General features: G+C 44.3%; 1 protein-coding gene across 1 annotated transcript in view; it reads left to right on the top strand.

Annotated features, from left to right (window-relative positions):
• The window catches only part of MEX3C (mex-3 RNA binding family member C), a 31370-nt gene extending 16547 nt beyond the window's left edge, over positions 1 to 14823 (top strand). Inside the window, exon 2 of the mRNA XM_005296870.5 lies at positions 11707 to 14823. Within this exon, the coding sequence (XP_005296927.3) occupies positions 11707 to 12932 (1226 nt within the window). The 3' untranslated portion in view covers positions 12933 to 14823. The remainder of the gene's footprint in view (positions 1 to 11706) is intronic.
• The last annotated feature ends 468 nt before the right edge of the window (positions 14824 to 15291 follow it).

Raw genomic sequence — 15291 nt, 5'->3', positions numbered from 1 at the left:
TATAGACTTCTGTCAGATCCCCTGTTGGGGGGAAGGTCTATAAAATCATGAATGGTCTGGCGAAAGTGAATAAAGAAGTGTTTTACACCTTCACATAACACAAGAACCAGGGGTCACCCAATTAAATTAATAGGCATCAGGTTTTAAACAAACCTACGAAAGTACTTCTTCACATAACGCAGAGTCAACCTGTGGAACTCCTTGCTAGAGGATGTTGTGAAGGCCAAAAGTATAACTGGGTTCAGAAAAGAATTAGATAATTTCATGGAGGATAGGTCAATCAATGACTATTAGCAAGGATGGGCAGGGATGTAACCCATGTTCTGAGTGTCCCTAAGCTTCTGACTGCCGGATACTGGGATTGAACAACAGGGGATGGTTCACTTGATAATTGCCCTGTTCTGTTCATTCCCTCTGAAGCAGCTGGCATTGGCCACTGTTGGAAGACAGGATATTGGCCTAGATGGACCATTGGTCTGGCCCAGTATGGCCATTTTTATGTTCACCTCACAACTGGGTAGTGACTGCTTGTTAACCACCCATCATTGGGGATGTTCTGAGACCATTTGGAAAGAGAAGGATTACTTAACAGTAAGTGTTCTTTGACTATATTGCCTCTGCAGATCCATGCCCAATTTCCCACTTCTGAAGAATCACTTCGGAGGAGTCACTTCAATTTTAGTGGAAGGAAATAATTGAGGGAGATTGGGACTGGAGTTCCTTCCTTAATGTTTACGGGTGTGTCTACCGTATAGCAGCATAGCAATGGCACTGCGGTGCTCTAGTGTAGACCTGTGGTCACCAACTGGTTGATCCTGGAGACTCTCCCAGTCGATTGCGATCTCTGGTCACTAAAAGTCTGGTGGTGCAGTGGGTCTGTCGCTAAGGCAGGCTCCCTGCCTGCCCCAGCCCCATGCCACTCCCAGAAGCAGCCATCACGCCCCCGGGGGAGGGGAGGCAGGGGTCTCCGTACACTGCTCCTATCTGCAAGCACCACCCATGCAGTTCCCATTGGCCGGGAACGGAGAACTCTGGCCAATGGGAGCTGCAGGGGCGGTGCCTGCAGAGAGGGGTAGCATGTGGAGCCATGTCTGTCCTCCCCTCCCCCACCCCACCCCAGGGCCTCAGGGGAGCGTTGACCCCTTCTGTGAGCGGCGTGGGGCCGGGGGGCAGGCAGGAGCCTTCTTTAGCCCCGCTGCACCACCAACCGGGAGCCACCTCAAGTAACTGCAGCCCGGTGGGACCCCAACCCCCTACCCCTCACAGAGCCAGCACCCCGATCCCCCTCCTGCACCCAAGCCTCAGCCCCCTCCTGGAGTCTGCACCCTGAACCCCTGTCCCAGCCCTGAGCCCTCTCCCAGGGCCAGCACCCTATACCCCCTCCTGCACCCCTTGCCCTGAGCCCCTCTGTGAGCCGGCATCCCGTACCTTCTGCCCCAGCCCTTCAGCCCCCTCCCCAAGCCAGCACCCCATACCCCTTCCTGCACCTCAACATTCTGTCCCAGCCTGGAGCCCCCTCCTGCACCCAAACTCCCTCCCAGAGCTTGCATCCCTCACCCCCTCCTGCACCCCAACCCCCTGCCCCAGGCTTAGCCTGGAGCCCCCTTCCACAATGCAAACCCCTCAGCCCAGAGCCCACACCGCCTCCTGAACCCCAACCCCTGACCCAGCCTGGTGAAAGTGAGTGAGTGTGGGGGAGAGCGAGTGACTGGGGGGGAGGAGGGGTGGAAGGGGCGGATAGATCCTGGGTTGCCCTTAAATTCAAAAAGTGATCTTGTGCGTAAAAAGGTTGGAGACCATTGGTGTAGACACTTTCTACATTGAAGGAAGCTGTTTTTCCGTCAGGAGAGTTAATCCACCTTTTCAATAGGCGGTAGCTAGGTCAACCTAGCTGTGTCTACACCAGGGTTTAGGTTGACCCAATTACAGAGCTGAGGGCACATCCATTTTTCACAGCTGTGAGCAACATAGCTAGGTCGATCTCTTTTTAAGTGTAGTCCAGGCCTCAGGGTTGGGCTGCATGAGAAGGGGCTCAAGTAGTCGTTGCTTTTCTAGATGGTTCTTTTATCAAGTCATTTTGAGGTTTCCCCTTCCAAATCTTGGTGCATGAAACTTGTTATCTTAACAGTTTGTCTCATCTGGTTTATGTTGAAGTCCATAAGAACATGATTATTATTGCCTATTAACAAAAGATTAGAACTGTCTAGAGCAGTGGTGCCCAAGCTTTTCCTGCCCCGCCCCCCATACCAGTAATTGAATGTGTCGACACACACACACCTTCCATTGCCACACAGTTGGCAGCAGAGGCGCTTGGGCTGGGGGAGTAGCTGGGTCTAGAGGTGGAGAGGGAATGAGGGCAGGGCTGGGGGCAAGCAGAGGGCAGAACTCGGCTAGGTGGTGCTCCCTCCCTGCCCCCCATGGGGTTGGCCTGGGCCCTGCTGTGTGCACACCCTCAAATGTTCCTTTGCACCCACTTACAGGGGCACACCCCATAGTTTGGGGGCCACTGGTAGGGCATTAGTATTACCATTTCAGCTGCTACATTTAGGAACCATCAGTGTTTTCTCCTCAACTACTTGGTGTTGGTTTTTTTTAAATACTTGAAGCCAAAAGTTGAAATGTAATATATCTTTTAAAATTTGTTTGGCTGTCCTGCAGGGCTTTGGAGCGGAGCTGGAGTGTGGAGCAGCTCCGGAGCAGTGGAGCTGCAGGTTTTTGCCTGGAGCTGGAGCACAGCTCCAAAGCCCTGCTCCTGTGCTCCTCATAGGCATCACTCTAGCTATAGTACAGTTGAGACATCTCCACTCCACACCCGTATTTTGAGGTTCCAATTTGAACAAATAAAAGCTCAGTAAAATTTCTAGATACATACATCAGTTCTGAATCTGGAGTTGCCCTATCTACAGTGGCAGAACCTGGTAGAAACAAACACAGAACATCTTGGAAGGAGCTATTACTATAAAATAATTCTTGCCCTTTAAAAAGACTTAATAAATGATTGCATGGGGTAAAGAAGGACAGTCTTAGTGTAATCCTGACAGGCTTATTTATCACAAATTATCTTCCCTTCCCTTTATGAACTGAGCTCTCTTCCCAAATGCCCTGGGTTGTGTATTGTAAATATATGTACATTTTAAATGGAAAAACTAACTAGATCAGGCAGCTAGCTAAGGCCTTTTATCTGGGCAATATTGTCCTAAAATATTACCCCTCCAGTGCCTCTGTGTATTGTATAAGGCTGAGCATGCCATCAGCACTTGTATGATAAATATTTATCTAATGCAGTATGCTACCTCACTTGAAGCCATTAGAGTTATCCATGTTTCCGACACTATTTTTTTTTATTTTATTTTATTTTATTTTATTTTATTTTTTGCTTAAACTCATGATTTGTAATAGCCACCCAGCCCTAGCTGATTAATGAACACACATGCCAAATCTGTTTTTAGGCTTTAAGACTGTTTATGTTGCCAAAGACCTATTTTGTCCTTTAGATATTTATTTGAGCCTAAACACGTGTTTTATTTGAGAGAGAAGATCTGCTCTAAAGGAGGAAATTGCGTTTCTTGGGGAAGTATAATATTTATAGCTTGTAAAATTCCTGGTCAGACAAGTCTGTCTCTTAAGAAAAAGGGGAGGAGGTTTGAGAACGATGAGCCAAACCAAGTGTTCTAGTTTTCCTTGGAGTATCAACTTCAGGCTTAACATACTTCTTTGTATATGACCAGCACAAACCAACCAGCAAATAGTTAGGCCCCAATCCTTCAAAGACTTAGGTGTTGTTAAATATGACAGCAAAAAGGGGGGGGGGGAAATCTTAGCGCTTCTCTACGCTTTATAATAATGCGCATACTGGAGTGTGCTTTCTAAAGTGCATCAACGTGTTGCCCATTAATTAATTGGTCTGTGTTGACCATGCTAGTGCACGCTAAAAGTTTTCTAGCGCAGTTTAGCATAGCGTAACGGCACTGTGTTGAGGTGCACTACAGAACATTAAGTGCACACCAGCAGGTCTACATGGACCAATTAATGTGCAGCATGTTCGTGCACTTTAGAAATCATACCCTTACAATAAGAAGAACAGGAGGACTTGTGGCACCTTAGAGACTAACAAATTTATTAGAGCATAAACTTTCGTGGACTACAGCCCACTTCTTCGGATGCATATAGAATGGAACATATATTAGAGCATAAGCTTTCGTGGACTACAGCCCACTTCTTCGGATGCATATAGAATGGAACATATATTGAGGAGATCCTCAATATATGTTCCATTCTATATGCATCCGAAGAAGTGGGCTGTAGTCCACGAAAGCTTATGCTCTAATAAATTTGTTAGTCTCTAAGGTGCCACAAGTCCTCCTGTTCTTCTTTTTGCGGATACAGACTAACACGGCTGCTACTCTGAAACTTACCCTTACAATGTTCATTATCCCACCGTGTAGACAAGCCTTCAGTCTCACACACACATATATATATATATATATAAATAAATAAAAATTAAAAAAAGGTCTTGTACAGTAACTTCTCACTTAATGCGATTTTTATGCAAAACGATGTTAAGTGAATTCAGTTTCCCCATAAGAATGAATGTAAATAGGGGCGGTTAAGTTCCAGGGGAAATTTTTCACCACACAAGACATCATATGCATATACAGTATACGTTTTAAACAGTTTTAAACAGTTTAATATTGTACACAGCCATGAATGACTGAAGCTTGGTTGAGGTGGTGGAGTCAAAGGGTGCGATATTTCCCAGGGAATGCCTTGCTGCTAAATGATGAACTAGCACTCCATTGAGCCCTCAAAGGTTAATACATTGTTGTTAATGTAGCCTCACTCTACAAGGCAGCATGGACTGAGGCAGGAGGGAGGAAACACAATAGACGCAAGGCAGTAGCTGCAAACACTTCCCTGCAAAAACTGAACATGATGATGAACCCACGCCATCCAGCTGGAGCGCACCACTCCCTCTTCCTGACAGCACATGCAGGGCTGCACAAGTGCTGACTTTCCAAAGTGCTAGGGGGTGCGTACATGAGAGAGAGAGAGAGGTGCATTGCCCCTTTAAGCACGCTGACCCCACTTCAAGTATGTTGCCCTTTTAAGCAGATCAAACAGGAAGCAACAGCTTCCAGCAAGCTCCCTCCTTTCTGTCCCTCTGCCCTGTCCCGCTCCTCCGCTTTGTGGAGAGGGGGGACAGGAGCAGGGGGACATCCTGATATCCGCACCCCTCTCTCCCTCTCCCCAGGAAGCTCCCGGGAGCAGCTCCAAGGCAGAGGGCAGGGCAGGAGCAGCATGGCAGTGGTGGGAGGGCCACCTGAACTACTGCTGGGCAGCTGTCAAGCCATGTACCTTACAGGGAATTTAGGGGAGCTGATGGGGGGGGGGGGACTCTCCTCCCCCCTCCCCCCGCTTCTAATCCCCACAAGGAGGGGCTGCTCTTCCAGAGAATCCTCCAAACAGTGGACAAAGCAGGCGGCTGCCAAACAACATTATAAGGGAACATTGCACAACTTTAAACGAGCTTGTTCCCTAATAGATCAGCAACGTAACAATATTAAGTGAGGCGTTACTGTACTGGTATAACGTTATTCACGTTCAGCAAAGCAAAATAAACTGTACCAGTATAAAACCCCCTTATCTGGTGTAACCACATCTGCAAGAGGCTTTTAGTGGCAAAACTATGTCAGTTTAAACAAAACAAAATCTCACCCCTTGCCGACAGCTATGCCAGTCTACACTTAACTTTACCACTGAGTAAGGCACGATAAAACTAAGCACAGTTGTAGGCCCATTTAAAATCAGTGGAACTACTCAAGTTACGGATATATTTACACTGCAGGATCAATACAAGGGTTTTTTTGGTCAATACAGTTAGTCCACCTCTCCAAGAGGTGGTGGCTAGGTCAGTGGAAGAATTCTTCCATCAACCTAGCTGTGTCTACAGCACGGGTTAGGTCAACCTTACTACTGTTCTCAGGATGAGAAATTTTTCATGGCCCTGAAGATGCAATGCAACTAAGTTAATCTAAGTGTAGATCAGGCCTCAGTCTACAGAACTCCTTGGCTGTCAGACTTCACTGTTCATGTCTGTTTACATTTGTTACTGGGATATTCTACATCAGTGGTCCCCAACCTTTTTTGTCTGGCAGGCACCAGACAATGAGCCACGGAGGACCGTGGTGGCGGACGAGCATCCGCCGAAATGCCGCCGACAAGCGGCAACGTCAATAGGCGTCGCTGCTGAAATGCCGCCGACAAGCAGCATCCTCCGGAGGCGTCACCGCCGAAATGCCGCCAAAAATCTGTGGCATTTCGGCGGCGACGCCTATTGACGTTGCCGCTTGTCAGCGGCATTTTGGCGGGTGCTCGTCCGGCGGCCAGTACGCGGGCACACTTAAACGCCCCGGTAGGCGTCATGGCTCCCACAGGCACCGCGTTGGGGACCCCTGTTCTACATTCTTGCATCAAAATTTCTATTCAATTCAAGAATTAGGAGACACCAGGGCGGAGGAGGGTTGGGGGATTTTTTCTTCATATGCATGCGTTTTTGTCCCTGACTCAACAGGCTGAGAAACCTCTTGATTTGTACAGTGGCCACATGACTCTTAATAGCTTAATGATTCCATGTCAGACTGAAGGCAACGTGGTCAGATCCAGCATACTGTACAAGGAAATGGAATCAGCCAAGCTGTGCATCATCACCTCTGCAGTGACTAATAGAGGAGGGTAGGGAACCAGAACAGCCAAGTAAAAACAAATAGAAAAATCGTTCTAATAGAACTATATAATGAGGTTTAACGACCTTGTTATGACACAATTGCCTTTTACAATAGTCTATTATGGGTGTCTTCCAGCTTTCCTAGCAAACTAAACTGAGTTGGTATTGATTGATGCATTCATAGGTCTCTGGTGTTGTACATGATGATTTAGGGCCCTACCAAATTCACAGCCATGAACGCATCGCAGACTATGAAATCTGATCTCCCCTGTGAAATCTGGTTATTATAGGGGAGGGACAAAGTCGGGGTGGTCCTGGCCAGGGCTAGGGAAAGACGGGACTTCCTCTTCCCCTGCAGGGGCCACTCAAGGAGCCAGGTCAGACCCACCTCTGGGAACCTAGAACTAGATAAAATCAGTGGCTGTGAGCCAGGATGGGCAGGGGTGGTGTCCTGAGCCTCTGTTTGCCAGAAGCTGTGAATGGGCGACGGGATGGATCACTTGATGATTACCTGTTCTGTTCATTCCCTCTGGGGCACCTGGTATTGGACGCTGTCGGAAGACAGGGTATTGGGCTAGATGGACCTTTGGTCTGACCCAGTATGGCTGTTCTTATGTTCTAATTTCACCCGGCTGCAAGAAGCTCTGCGGCTGCTGGCTGGGACAGCCTCCGATCCAGGTGGGAGGATCTGGGAAAACGTGGACCTATGGTAACCCACCCCACCCATACTCTGTGAACCTCACTTCTGTGCTGCTGCTGGTCGTGGCACTGGCTTTAGAAGCTGGTTCACTAGAGGGGTGGTGAAGCACTGGAATGGGTTACCTAGGGAGGTGATGGAATCTCCATCCTTAGAGGTTTTTAAGCCCTGGCTGGGATGATTTAGTTGGTCCTGCTTTAAGTGGGGAGTTGGACTAGATGACCTCCTGAGGTCTCTTCCAAACCTAATCTTGTATGTATGTATGGTAGCCAGCCAGCAGCCACTGCTCTCCAGCTACCCAGCTCTGAAGGCAGCGCCCCTGCCAGCAGCAGTGCAGAAGTGAGGGTGGCAATCCCATGACCCCTCTACAACAACCTTGCAACCCCCATGACCCTCTTTGGGTCAGGACCCCCCATCCCCCAATTACACCCCCATGAAATCATAAAATTGATTATTTTTAAAATCCTATGACTGTGAAATTGGCCAAAATGGACTATGAATTTGGTATGAATGATTTCCTTCAGTGGCAGTTTTTTCTATCCTTTAGATAAAGTTTAAGAGTATACCTTGGATTTGGTGGAAACCGCTTTCTTGTGAAGCCAATTTTTAAATGTCTGAGGTATTGTTCTGCCACCTTTTGGCAAGACTCAGATCTGGGGCTTTGCTTTTTCGAGGCTGATGAGTCATATCTTAAAAAAAAAAGCGATGCTCCTCTTGGTCAGTGCACCATTCTGAATGCTGACATGTTATGAAACCTTCTTATCAATGTGAATTGTACTGGGACTGAAGTTTATTAAAAGCAACATTTTTATGAGTTTTCAGCTGACATGACAAGTCCCTGCAGGTTGCGGGGATTGGGTGTTGGAGACAGAAGACTAGCTACCAGGGAAACTTGTTTTGAATGTGTAACTTACTCAGATTGGTAAAGCACCATGGAAACTAGTATTCAATAGGCTCAAATCTGCTATTTTTAAATCACATTTTGTGCCAGATCTACTCTAAAGTGTTTAAGGCTTTCTTTACATGTTCATGTTTCATACCCTCTATGAAATAAAGACATAGTATCAGTTATCCAAGTGGAATGAAGGAAATTAAAGTAATTCTTGCTAGTGTGTGTTGGGGGTGTGGGGGGATAGTTGGTGCACATGAGGAGGGTATGACTTCAGTTTGGGGGCATTTGGATAAACAAGACTTGACTGGATTGAAAAGCTAAGCAGCAACATATTAGACTCACAGTGGGTTAGTTTATCCCCAGAGGCAAATTTCATGTTGCTTTGTCAACTTAGTGTTTGTGGTGACATCCAAAACCAAGGGCAGGCTGGGCACTTATTCAGAGTGGGAAGCCCACAACACAATCTAGGGTGTACAGGGAGAAGAGGAAATTACCTAAATTAGGAGCTATATTGTCCATTAATGTTGTTAGCAGAGAAATTGACCCTTTCTCCAAAAGTTGATCCCTACAACCTCCCATAATGCTTGTGAATCTGACTTTTTCTGAGTCCTCCCATTCAATTACTGGTGTGGCAGTTGGCCTGCTAGATGGATTTGAATATTAGCAGACTCCACTCCCAAATCACTTGCATAAAATCTTTCTTTACAAAGTAAATGAAAGGGACACATCATCGCTTTTTGGCGAGTTTGGTTTTTTTACTAAATTAATTTAAAATTTCCCTTTCTGCAAGCATCCTTGTACATAGTATAGCCTGGAATATTTGATAGAAAATCCTTTTTTTTTTTTTTTAAAGAGTCTTTTCTAAGGTTTTCTGGTTTCTGGTTGACACTAAGGGGCCTGCTCAGCAAAGGAGAGCAGTTGGGCACAAACCCAGTGCCACCCACACCATTTGTACCTGTTTCTTCTTCTCACCTGCCTGCTTTCTGGCCTTGACAGCAGCTTTGCAATGTAGGGCTTCTTAGGGCACATCTACATGAGGATAAAAGCTCCAGGGCGTGAGCCGCTGACTCGGGATTTGGGGCTAAACATTGCTGGGTAGATGTTCTGGCTTGGGCTGGGATCCTCCACCCTTGTAGGCAGCCTAAGCCCAAACGTCTGCACACCAATTTTTTGGCCCAAGGCCCACAATCCTAAGTCAGCTGACCTGACATCCCCTGGGCTTCTAAACTCCTAGAAAGGATCTGCAGAGGAGCCCCAAGAGGTAATGATCTCCCCCCTCCCAACATATACACACACTCACTCCTGATTCTAATCATCAGAAGTGTTACTTGAAACAGTAGTAGGTAATGTTTTGAGACGGAAATGTTTGGGGAGCTTAAATTGATCGTTTCCCTTGCCGAAGTGCCCTTTGAATTGTTTTTCCCCCCTACGGCCGTTAAGTGGCTAATGTTAAAGTTGGCCTCTTTGGGTATGTTTACACTGCAGCTGGAAGCAAGTTTCCCAACCGAGGTAGACAGACTTACACGAGTGGGGCTCAAACTAGCGCAGTGTGACCATTGTGGCTTGGGCTTTCAAGCCTAGGGAATCTGAGCTGCAGCCTGAGTAGCAGTATCCGTACTGCTATTTTTTATCTGCTAGCTGGAGTCTGTCTACCTGGGCTAGGAGGCTTGCTCCCAGCTCAGTGTAGACATACCTTGTGTCCTAAAGAACTTCTGCAGCTCCCTGACAGAGTCTGTTGGCTACTTCTGGGTCCTGATGATGTACAGCAGGAGTTCAAGTTGCTTGTGTGTGCAACATGCTAAAAATCCTCACGTATTTTCGGAAGAGGCCTGCCTGCCATTTTGTCCTCAGACTTTGAATTATACAAGTGTAAAGCTTCTTTAACTATTCATTTCTACTCCTTCAGCATTCATTGTGTAAATACAGCCTGAAAATCCCAGCAGGCGCCTAATGTACAAAGATTATACCAAATTATGTATAAGGAGAAAACTGGCAGACTCAACAGGCTGGGAAGGAAATCTCCACTTATCAAATGAGGCAAGAGTAAAGCATAAATGATACTAGTACTCACTGGTAACAATGACCCTTCTTGGGAAATGTCATGTCATGTTTTGAGGATGTTGATTTAAGTACCTAGTACGTGTGTGCATTGTCTGTTCCCTAACTCCTGTCAGTGTTGGATTTCTCTGTACTGAACACTTCTGATGTGGGGGGGAAGGGGGCCAGGAGAAGTCAGTGGACTGTGTGTTAATGCAAGCTGGTGTGCCTTGTTTGTTTTGTTTTTTGAGGGTTTAGCTTGTTCCTGTAGGTGTTCAGCATGCATCTTGAAATGATTGAGGAAATATACCCCACAAACCCAGAAACGCACAGAATTCTAGTTAACTTCCACAGTGCCAGTAAATGTAATAAGTGCCATGTGGTGGTGGTGGAGCCATGTATACCTGACTTTTGCTCTGTAATGTGAGGGCATTTATCCAGAGTTTGTGTTTTGTTTTGTGTTTTGTTTTGTGTTGTTTTTAACCACTCATGGAGCACGAGTGTAGACAAGGCTACAGGTACGTAGGCCTAATTGACACGGCGTTGAAAGGCTGCCAGCATCTTGCCTGGTGTTCCCACTGTTACTACAACTCGTGGAGGTCTACCAGTACTAACATTGAAGATTCATCACAAAGTAACTGATGTAGACGGGGCTGAAAAGAGTTGAATTGAACAGCTGAATAGCAAAATTTCTACCCCCTCTCCCCCCCACCCCCCAAACGTTGTCACAGGTAAACCCTTAGCATGCACCTAAGCAAGTGAATTTCTTTTCATCTTAAACGTTGACACCTTGTTAGAAGATTGCTTTTGTTAGTAGAACTGACATTCCATAAAATTCTCGATGGTGCGGTAAACACTGTGCTCGTGGAGATGAAAACTTTTATTGCATCACTTACAACTCTGATATCTCAGTGAGTTTAATTTCACTTTCTTCTCTGGGAAACATTGGAAAGGTGCTATCTTTAATAATGTGTTTATTTAAAAAAAAAACCTATAGAAAATAACACAGCCTCATCGAATAGGCCAAGCACTAGGGGAATTGCCTTCAGAATAGATTGTAGTATTAAGGAATAATGTAAAAACACTTTTTTAAGTGATTAAGAAAAATCAATTGAAGAATGTTACTGCACAGTGTGTTAGTCTCACCCTTGTGGTCACCACAGATCAGCGTGGAAATAATTGAGAGAGAAGTTTTTGCTGCTTTCACTGACGTGACTTGTGAGAAGACCACATGGCTTCAGGTTTCACCCTTGCAGTTCCTTGAAGCTTGCAAGCATTTTAAAACAGTAGATTGATTTTAAAAAAAACCACAAGAAAACATTCTTTACTAAATATGTGTTTCTTTCCTCTAAACAGGTTGCAAAATAAAAGCATTAAGGGCCAAGACGAATACCTACATTAAGACCCCTGTTCGTGGAGAAGAACCCATTTTTGTCGTCACTGGACGAAAAGAGGATGTAGCCATGGCTAAAAGGGAAATTCTCTCAGCAGCTGAACACTTCTCCATGATCAGAGCATCACGCAACAAAAATGGTCCTGCTCTGGGCGGGTTGCCATGTACTCCCAACCTGCCAGGTCAGACTACAGTCCAAGTCAGGGTGCCTTACCGTGTAGTTGGGCTAGTGGTTGGACCCAAAGGAGCTACAATCAAAAGAATTCAGCAGCAGACACACACATACATTGTTACTCCCAGCAGAGACAAGGAGCCAGTCTTTGAGGTTACAGGGATGCCTGAAAATGTAGACCGTGCACGTGAAGAAATAGAAATGCATATTGCCATGCGCACTGGAAACTACATTGAGCTGAATGAAGAAAATGATTTCCATTACAATGGTACAGATGTGAGCTTTGAAGGCGGCACTCTTGGATCTGCTTGGCTTACTTCCAATCCTGTCCCTCCTAGCCGCACCAGAATGATTTCTAATTATAGAAATGACAGCTCCAGCTCCTTAGGAAGTGGCTCCACTGATTCCTATTTTGGAAGCAATAGATTGGCTGACTTCAGCCCAACAAGTCCATTCAGCACAGGAAACTTTTGGTTTGGAGAAACGTTGCCTTCAGTGGGCACAGAAGATCTTGCAGTTGACTCTCCTGCATATGACTCCTTACCAACGCCTTCCCAAACTATCTGGACCCCTTTTGAACCAGTAAACCCGCTATCTGGCTTTGGTAGCGACCCTACTGGTAACATGAAGACTCAGCGTCGAGGGAGTCAGCCATCCACTCCTCGTCTGTCACCTACATTTCCTGAAACTTTGGAACATCCGCTTGCTAGGAGAGTGAGAAGTGACCCACCCAGTACATGCAACCAGGTTGGCCTTCCAATATACATCCCTGCTTTTTCTAATGGTACCAACAGCTACTCCTCTTCCAATGGCGGTTCTACATCCAGTTCGCCACCCGAGTCTAGACGAAAGCATGACTGTGTGATATGCTTTGAGAATGAAGTTATTGCTGCCCTAGTTCCTTGTGGCCACAATCTCTTCTGTATGGAATGTGCCAACAAGATCTGTGAAAAAGAAACTCCATCATGTCCAGTTTGCCAGACCGCTGTTACTCAGGCAATCCAAATTCACTCTTAAATATATATAGATATTATATATGGACTTTTTAAACTCTTAAAGGCATGGGTGTAATGGTACCCCCCCAGTAAACTTCCTAATTAATTCTGACTGTTATTGGGCTTTCTTGGGATTAGGCTAAAGTTGTTAGTAAACTTATACTTTCTAAAAGGCTGCTACGGTAACACTAAACCTAGATGGTCTCTGTCCGGTTTGGTTTAAACAGATGGCATGTTTATCAGAGATACATCTGGTATAAGGCTAAGGCACAGTAGGGGGGAAACTTTAGATCAGTTTCATAACCAAGAAAACAAATGAATTTTACAGGTTTTCTTAGTGATCTGTATTAGTGTTGGTAATGTCTATGTTCCGGAGGCAATGGACCCCATAGCCTAAACAGAGAATTTGTCTGCGCGGGAGGGTTCGTGGTATTATTGATGTATCAAAAAACACTTCCAATGCTGCCTTCTTTACACTGCCAGTTTTGAAATAGGTTTTGGGTTTTGTTTAGTTTTATTTTACAGCAACTTACGCCTAATTCTTCAGTATTGCAAATAACTTTTTAATGCACAGTTTGATTTTTTTTTTTTTTTAATGGGTAAGGTTGTTGGCAGTTTTAAATAGATCACTGTTAATTGCGGGGGGGGGGGGGGAAGGGACGGACTGCCAAATTGACCTTCATCTCACCCAGTTTGTGAACAATGGTATGTTCAGAGGATCAGGAACGATTTGGTCTCCTTCATTGTGAATTCCTACCCATTGCTTTTCTTAATGGAATGTGGAGTAGCCTGACTGTGGCTTGATCCCATTTCAGTAAGGGCTTTGGGGTGCACATACTTTGGCTAATAGTGAGGATGCTAACATTCCATTCACTAGTCTGATCAAGGTGTTCTTAAATTACATTTTAGAGATTATATAGTTCAAAATGTGAAGCATTTTTATGTTCAATCCATACTTGTCTTGCACATTATATAAATATATATATATTTTATTTTAGTAAGGTAAAGGAAAATGGGGGAGGCGTGTATGTGCTCTTGTATAATTCCTGAAAGCAGCTGTGACCATGGCCCTTCAATCGTTGTACGTCATTTCAAAACTGTTTCCAATCACAACAAACAATGTCTTTCAAATGTGCTGCTTACATTTCAACCTGTGGATGTCTCTAGCTTCTTCATCCTCAGTATGTTCCAAAATCTGTGCTGGCATATGAAAAAATGAAACCCCCACACACACAAAGTGGAATTTTCTATTATTTTTTTAAGCGTTATTTTCCCAAGACACACACAAGCTTTTTTCCTCAGTATAGCAAAACAAATTCTATGTATTGAACTAGTAAATATACAGAAATTTTATTTTTTATTTCCACTTGAAGAGTTACATTTCGTATAAAAGTTTACAAATAATGGTTTTTATTTGACGATTTTTTCAGTATAAGAGTTGCCTTGATGGCATATTATGTAATGCATAACTTTAATGCTAATTGCTTGTAGAATAGTTAAATGTCAGTATTGAAACCTAATCTTTAGCTGCAGTCTTGTAGATGTGAACAAATGTTCACCAAGCATGTATTTTGTATTTTATTGCATTGTACACTGCAACTAATAAGCCAAGGAATCGACAGATATTAGGTGCGTGTACCATTTCTATAAACCACAAACTAACAATGACAAACTATCAATATAGTTTAGTATTTGCTAATTTTACTACACTCTTTTTGTTATGTATATGTAGGGAGGTCATAGGGATTATAAATTCAATTTGAGTAAAGTTTAAAAACCATATATTTTATGATAAAGGGCCTTTAACTTATGATGGCCAAAGCACTGATATTATATATTTGCTGTAAAGAGAATTATAAGAGTTTTATTTTTCTGATATTAAAAGTTACTTAATAAAGACTTGTTTCCATTAACTTGAATGTTTTCTGATTTTTGCTGTCTTCATGGTTCTCATTTCAAGCCACGTTTGGGAAACTATAATCTGACTTAGCTCCTTTTCCCTCCCTTAAAACTTGGGGGTTGTATTGCTTAAGTGCTTTGCAAGTGAATAGTTTTTAATTAGACACATAATCTTTAAAAAAAAAAAAATAGCAATGACTGACCAAATTTCAGAAAAGTTAGTTGTAGGACTGGTAATATCTGAGAGCAAATAGTCAAAATTTAGAAATTTTCTGTTCCAAGCCCATCTAAGATAAATGTATTTCCCTTCTTAGATACACACAAATGCAGCAGAAGAGAATGATCACATATTTGTTTGAACTAGTGTTTTACTTTCATTATTTCAGCAGTGTCCGTTCCTTGCTGATTTCAAGTTGCAGGTATAATTTTTTTTGTCTTTCCCATTTAATTGAAATTTTTAAACAATATCAGGTGCATTGTAT

The sequence above is a fragment of the Chrysemys picta genome, chromosome 6 (genome assembly GCF_011386835.1).
Source record: "Chrysemys picta bellii isolate R12L10 chromosome 6, ASM1138683v2, whole genome shotgun sequence".
Classification (NCBI taxonomy): Eukaryota; Metazoa; Chordata; order Testudines; family Emydidae; genus Chrysemys; species Chrysemys picta.
Note: the sequence above shows the minus strand (reverse complement) of the source record. Positions and strands in the feature narration are given on the sequence as shown.